The sequence below is a fragment of the Epinephelus moara genome, chromosome 21 (genome assembly GCF_006386435.1).
Source record: "Epinephelus moara isolate mb chromosome 21, YSFRI_EMoa_1.0, whole genome shotgun sequence".
Classification (NCBI taxonomy): domain Eukaryota; kingdom Metazoa; phylum Chordata; class Actinopteri; order Perciformes; family Serranidae; genus Epinephelus; species Epinephelus moara.
The window spans coordinates 22094684-22102485 of record NC_065526.1 but is presented as its reverse complement, the minus strand read 5'-3'; the positions used below and the strand labels follow the sequence as shown (position 1 = coordinate 22102485).

General features: G+C 42.7%; 1 protein-coding gene across 1 annotated transcript in view; it reads right to left on the bottom strand.

Annotated features, from left to right (window-relative positions):
* The window catches only part of oprk1 (opioid receptor, kappa 1), a 7037-nt gene extending 1563 nt beyond the window's left edge, over window positions 1–5474 (bottom strand). Inside the window, exons 1-3 of the mRNA XM_050032685.1 lie at window positions 5353–5474; window positions 4892–5237; window positions 2706–3058 (exon numbers count right to left, since the gene is read on the bottom strand). Coding sequence (XP_049888642.1) covers window positions 2706–3058; window positions 4892–5136 — 598 coding nt within the window. The 5' untranslated portion in view covers window positions 5137–5237; window positions 5353–5474. The remainder of the gene's footprint in view (window positions 1–2705; window positions 3059–4891; window positions 5238–5352) is intronic.
* Between the last annotated feature and the right edge of the window lie 2328 nt (window positions 5475–7802).

Sequence of the window (7802 nt, the reverse complement as noted above, 5' to 3'; positions counted from 1 at the left end):
CTGTCTAGCCTCCTGGAGGTGTCGTGGGACCAACTAGACGAAACACTGGTGAAAGGAGGTTCCCACCCAATGACCCCAAAGACATGCTAGTTATCACTGCTCACTGGTTTGTATAGTTAAGCCTTGCCATATTAGCTTATCATAGGGCTTAGGTTATTCACTGAGTGTTGATCCTTTCTTTAGAGCACAAACTTCTTGTGTTTATTTGAACACAATTTAATAGTAACACTAAGGTTTTGGTCCTTCTGGACCTTCGTCATGAGTTTAAATAGAAACTGCCCCACCCATTTCACAGGTGTGAAGCCTGGGCACCATATGTCACAAATCCCACAAAGGAAAGAACAAAGGAACAAGAAAAACATAGAAAAAAACATAGAAAACTCAAGCTCCTAACACAATAAAAGCTGTTTACAAGATTGTTAACAAAAATTGTTGAACATATCAGTGTACATAGCCTTGATTGTGTAAAGAGCTTGAGTTTTCTAGTTTTTTCAGATTTTTTTTTAAATGTTTTTCTTGTTCCCTCATTTGTGGGATATGTGACATATGGTGCACAGGCTGTTGTCAACAATTGAGAAACCCCCACAGCTGATTAATTCCCTCACACCTGTGCACACCTGTGCACACCTGTGAAATGGGTGGAGCTGTTTCCATTAGAGCTCACTGTTGGAAATAATGATGTTGAACACTCTGGAAGGTCCAGGAGGAGTTAGTGTTACTAATGAATTGTGAAGCTGAGCAAAAGCAGTGTGCGGTTCAAAAACTACAGTGTTGTTTCAGGGTGTTCACTATATACAAAAGTAACGTATCCATGGTGTGCAGAAACATACAATGCCAACACTTATTCTGGCGATCCTGTTAAATTCGGATTTATTGCTCAGATTTTGTGTGGCTGTTCAGATTATTCTTTAAATGTAGCCACTATCTGATTCTGACCGTGAACTGGTCACCATCCTGAACGGGCCTGCATGCAAAACAGAGCAATAACAAAGACATCAAACGCAGCACGTTGTTGTATATGGAGGTTAACATGGAGGCCACCAAAGTCAGCCTTTATGGTTTCATTTGAGAGCTGATGTGCAGTGAAAGCCAGCATATTCATGAGCAGATGGTAATGAGGATGAGGATGAGGATGAGGATGAGAGATAAGAGAAGGAGAAAGAGGGCCAAAATTTGATGGCTTTTTGTGGAGCAATGGCTGGTACTTCTGAACAGAGCTGTGGGTGTATGCAGAGTCAGAGCCAGGAGTGTTGGGATTGTGATGTGAATGGCTTCACTGAAACAGATTTCCATCCAAAATTTCAGGATGTCAAGCCCCTTTTGACTACATCTGTCAGCATCTCTCCACAAGACACTCAGCACAGGCAAGTGATGTAGAAGTGGCATGGAATCTGATATGACTGTTCAGGCTGGGGTCACACTACAAAAACATTAGACCTGTTTCTGGATTAGCATTATGTATAAAAGTGCCCCATATAGTGCTGTTCACACTGGTATAAAAAAAAACAGATCTGAGGCCGATATGAGCAAAATTTGCTCAGTGACCTGCGCCACTTTTGCCTGCCTTGCCTATTGTTTATAAGCACTATATAAACATTTTTTTGTTTGAACAGTTTATAACACACTGTAATGTAGTTGTGCGCAGCTTCAGGGACATTTTTAAGTCTTAATTAATGTGCTATGTTTGTGTAACTTCTCCAGTGAAGACATATTTGGTGAAATTTTAACTGTGTTACATTATATTGGCATTCATACATCAGCCTCCACTTATTGGTTTCCCTGATGAGAGTTATAGTTGTTGAGAAATACATAACATGCACTATGTTATAGTGTGTTACAAACCAGTGGTTCCCAACTGGTGGGTCGCAGGTCCATTCTGAATGGACTGCAAGTGACTCGCAAATGTGTCAAGTTTGTAAAAACACACTTTATTTTTAAGTACAGTGAATTTCAAGCACAGAGCTTTTATTTTGAAGTGCCATTTCCTGCTGTAGAGTGAGTGACTAATGGACAGCTACCGACAGAGACAGCAAACTAGCTCTACGACATGGCCAAATGCAAGTATGATACTTTATGTATTAAACTGTGTGGACCTTGAACTAATTGCTATGGAGAAATCTGGACCAGTGTTATAAACCATTAATTAAATTAAATTCTAAGTCCCCATATCAGTAGGACTCCTCCTCTGGGAGCCACAAGTGTCTGTGATAAATTTCCTGGCAACCCATTTAATATCTATTGAGATATTTCAGTCACTATAGAGAGGTAAAGGCCAGTATCAGATTCATCAGCTGGCCTGATGTCTCCAGACAAGTGCACTCTGCTTCATGATTGTCAACCTGAACAATAGATCAGACTGTCGCTGGGAGAAATAAATCCTTCGAGCTCTCTTCTCAACCTAGTAGGACCCATTATGCCTATCATTGCTCCATCTAGTCAGGTAGCTGTGATGTAGGGTCTCATCAACCCACAAACTATCCTCTTCGGGGAATCTGAAGGATGCTTCCTGCAGCTAATTTAGATAATTCAAGGTAAGGATGTGTCATGAAGTGGGCTTCAAGATTGAAATTGCCTATAAGAGACCCTTTGCAGCTGATAGATCTTTTGTCTGTGGAGCAGACGCAGAGACGGAACAAACCAGAGGGATGTGAGTAGAAACATGAAAGGTGACTGAGTCACAGCAGTGTGAATAAGGGTCAAGGTACCGTTGTTGGTCTTCGTTCCGCCGAGCGTCATGGCAGGGATCCCAGCAGCAGACGACAGCACCCATATGATCACATTTATGATCTTGGCCTTGACGGGCGTGCGAAAATCCAGGGCCTTGACCGGGTGGCACACGGCCACGTAGCGGTCCACGCTCATCATGGTCAAGGTGAAGATGCTGGTGAACATGTTGTAGTAATCGATGGAGATGAAGACCTTGCATGCCACCTCGCCAAACGGCCAGGAGCTGAGCAGGTAGTCGGTGCTCTGGAAAGGCATGGTGGTGGTGACCAGGGCGTCGGCCACAGCCAGGTTGAAGATATAGATGTTGGTGGCTGTTTTCATTTTGGTGTATCTGTTGTGGGTTGAAAGAAGGAAGCACGAAGAGGTCTGTTATCTGGCTCATTTTTTTGTTATTTAAATCTGTAAAAGTGGAACAAGGTTAATTAAATCACTTTTTAAGATAAGGATTAGATACCATGGTGCTCAGCTCTTTTACTGAACAGATTAATTAAAGCAGCTGAAATACTGTACATACATAGGTATAACACAGAGTAAAATAACAGACTTTTCATCATCTCTTGATCAATTCAAGGCTTTTAAATATGTCAATAATCTGTCAAGGTTGATCTGACGTTCACTTAAAGGTCCAGTGTGTAAGATTTAGGAGGATTTAGTGGCATGTAGTGGTGGGGATTGCACACTGCAACCAGCTGACACTTGTCACAGCTAGAATTCCTTCAGCGTTCGTTGATCAGGAGGGTTTTCATGGGAGCCAAATTATCCGCAGAGGTCTCATCCTCTCTAAAACAAACTGACCCGGTGATTAAAACCACTAGAAACACTGAATAAAGTAGTTTAACATAAAAACACTCTGACGCTCCTGTTGCTCTGGCCGAAAACGTGAAGATGTGATTGGCCAACCCAGTCTCCCTCCAAAGTCGAAATCCGACACTTGCGGTATCAGACACTGACGAAATAAAGCCATCCTTTAACGTCAGCATGATACGTTGCCGGTAGCTGTTATAATTTTACGTTGCTCGTTGGCATCGGGGGAAATGCAGCGGGATAAGAATGACAGTTAAGGCCGCGAAAGTTTGACTAGGGCGGGCAGGAGGGATGGTGAATGAGACGAACAAACGGCAACCTTCACCTGGGAGGCTGGTGTTTGCGTCCTGTAAGGTTATAAAGCCAAACCCTGTTCTTTTTTTCCTTAACCTAACCACGTACGTTACTTGTTGAAGGGAAAAAAAAAGGTCAGTTCACATAGTTGTACGACGTAGTGCATTTATTTTGAAAGAGACTATGTAAATGTTACATTTCCTGTGAAAACCGAAGTGTATTTTGAAAGAAGCAAAAAGAAGCTCTGCCTGCATGTAGCAGGCAGAGCTTGACACGGCGTCCCAGAACGTCAGTAACTAATGCACTGAGGGTACCTAGGGTATCTAGAAACAATGTTTGATTTGTCCTGTCCGAGCTACTGTAGAAACATGGCAGTGCAGCATGGAGATGTCAGATGATATAAACGGCTCATTCTAAGGTAACGAAAACACAATGATTCTTATTTTCAGGTGATTTTACACTTAGGTAGACATTGCTATTATATTAAATTTCTGCCAACATTGCCTCTAAATCCTGCACTCTGGACCTTTAAAATGAAAATACCTCATTGAGACTTTAAACAGAGCCACATGACACTGAACAGAGGAGCCTTAAGAGGAAATATTGACATTACAATCACTGCAAACCTTGTTATGATCTATAATGTCTTGTTATCACTGGTGGAAAAAAACAGCTTAGGATGCTGGATTCAGAGTCTGTTTACCAATAAATCATAAAAAGAAAACACCCAGAAACACGATATAAGGACACAAACATTAAAACTCCAAAAATATACATGCAAACAAATGTAATTATAGCTTCCCCTTTCTATTTTATCACCTATTTTTTCCATGCATGGCCCCAAAGAGACCAGGATGTAAGTGATTCACAATTAAATACACACGTTTGCAGCAATTTCACTGCTGTCATGTCATCATGTTGTTCCAAAAATGAATACGCACTGAATTTCCTCTCCTATTATGAGCCAAACGCTCGCAGGTATGCAGGATTTCACACTGAGTGACATGCCTGGCATTGCTTTTGACACAATACGAACAGCTGACATATCCCAAAGCTGAAAACTCACCTAATGATGACATACATCACCAAACAATTGCCCGCCAAGCCCACCACAAACACCACGGAGTACACTGCGACTATGATGGGGATGATGGGCGACATGGGCTCGGGTTCAGCATCCCAGGTGCCGTTGAGTGTATAGTTTAAGATGTCCAACGAGCCGGATGGCAAGGTGAAGTTTGGGAAACACTCCTCCAGCTGGCCTGAGGGACACCTGTCCTCTTTGAAGATGCGCACCACGTTGCTCTCCATGGTGCTGAGCGCTGCCTGCACCGGTCGGGCTGCTGCTGCTGTTGGGGGTGAACTGACCGTTCAGATATCAGCCCCAAAACAAGCTGGATTTCCGATGTCTGCTACAAAAAAATCACGAAGCAAATTTTTCTATTACAGCAGATGATGGCTCCGGTGAAGAGGAGCGCAACAGCCCGCGCTCAAGGACATCATTACACAAGTGTAACACCACCTTACCTGTTCTCCTGCCTCCAGAAAAGTTCGGGCAAATACAAAGACACTGATTCAGAGTTTCTTACAGGACGATCAGCCTGAGATTAAATCCCGGATGCCGGAAATGTGGCAGAAACTAAAGGTTTGTGGGTGGTTGTGTGGATGAGAGGAAAATGCACTGCCTGTGCCACCGCTGCGTCCCCGAAGGTGCGCACTGGAAGCCCGCACAGCTCATTCAGTGACATCAGAGGCTGAGCCAACAGATATGACAGCCAGCAGAAGGGATATAACCACATGTATCACAGTCAGCTGAAAATATAGTTACCACATACATGTCACGCTTTATTTGATGCTTATGTTTTGCATTATTTCTGGTTAAATGAGCCACTAACGACGCCTCACACACTCAGAAGCTGTGGCCACTAAACATCTGCTCGCCTATTCAACCATATTAATTTTTTTCTTAATGTTTTGCTGATTTCACATACTGCCTTCAAAACCAACTGTGTTTTAATATCATGTGCACATCTTTCTGAAAATGTTTAAATTCCCATCAACGCTGCCATGAAATGTTCCCTGGCAACTCTTGTGAGAGCAACGGCTGCAGTGCAAACACGAGTCCTATCAGATGTTGAAGAGGCATGAAGTCAGAAGGACTCTCAACAGAAACCTTCAGATGATGTGCCAGCTCCACCAAATTATAGGCAGTGTGTGGCATGTTTTGCAATTATTTTTTTTGCAAGAAAAGAGTCATTTTCATCATTTCCTTTCAGCTCTTTCTGCTCCCAACTTGCATCTTTTCATGTGCATTTTCTCTGTTTGATCAAATTAGTAATTTACCACTGCCTTAAACCATGAATCTACTAATTATCCCTCTGGCAACACAAATGTGGCAGCACCGAGAGCTCGAAACAAAAAGAAAATCTGCCTCTAAGGAATCACAGGCTACTCCTCTCTAACAAGTCTCACCCCAACAGATTTCAACCAGCACATAATTAAGTGGGTACTGTTCCCTTTCCCTCGTTTCATGCACTAACACTCGTTGCTTGGAGACCCATCATGGCCAGGTGTTACTTGAGTGACAAAGCCTTTCTGTAGGTGTGTTTCCATTGTTAAAAGCTGCAATGATTTTACCGGCCCAGCCCACTTAAGATCAAATTGGGCTGTATGTGGCCCGGGAACTAAAATGAGTTTGACCTGTAGTCTTAAATCAGGTGTAATTTGTGTAGGATTGTACTCTCAGTGAGCGGTAATTCTTCCTTGTGTAATAGGTCAGGCTGCTGGTGGGAGGAGGGGCAGATATTCTGAAGTGCAATCAATAATATAGTAGTAGGATCAAGAGTATTGCATTGCAGATGTTGAAGGGTTTTTTTGTTTGTGAAGTCCACGTTTTGCTACTGTGGGAGAGAGCCTTCCTTTATCTCTGAAATTGAGGTGGCTCTCTCTTGTTGATGCCGTACGGTGATGAATGTCCAAGGGATTTCACAGGAAACGAGCAATGCACATGGAGGGCCTTGACAATTTTTTAAATCATGATGCAGAAATGAAAAACACCAGAACAAGAGAGACAGTAATCAGCTGGTGAGGCACACTTGAAAAAGCCTGGTTTTTAGTGTCATCACGAGAAAACTTCAACAAGAAGCAGAGTAACATTCATTCCAAATTTGAAATGAGCACGCTTTGATATCTTTGTGTTGAACACCTGTATTCATCAAGGAACCATAATTGAAGCGTTTCACTGAAAAGACAGCAGGTTATTATGGAAAGGGCAGTGAAATGCAAAAAAGAATTTATTCTTGACCTTATCTTCCGGATGTTACATAACGACTATTTCCTCTCCTCCTCTGGAACTCGAATAAAAAGACCTGTCAAGTGCCAGAGGAAGTATCTTTGTGCAAACAGACCTTTGGCACTGCATTGTTGGGGCTGAGGGTGAACTGTAACTTTCTTTCCCACCTTCTATAGCTTTAATACGAGGAAAATGTGTTTCACCCTTTAACTACTGCTGCTGCTTCAAGGATAAGGACCTCAGTGAAGTTGCATCAAATATTGTAAACAAGGCATTTATAACCAAGTCAAGCCTGTGCATAATAACCTTTAACAGCACACATCCAATTTCTTCCCTTTCTTGTAGTGTTCACATCCTGAAAGCATCCAGCCTGAGAAGTCTTAAGAAGAATGATTCAGTTTTTTTCCACACTCAGTCAGTCTGCTACTCACTGTCATTACATGTGCATTTTTCCAGACATTTCCACTCATGTGTAGTAACACTGGCATCACCACACCAGTATAGTGGAAGCTGTTGAGGAAGCAGGTTAAGTTTTGTCATGCCTGTCAGCCATAAGGTTGCATCAATATTATGTTGAGTCTGGGGTGCCACAGTGGGTGCCCCATGTGTAAAGGCTACGTCCTTGCTGCAGCGGCCACAGGTTTGATTTTTGATTCCGACCTACGGCCCTTTGCTGCACGTCATC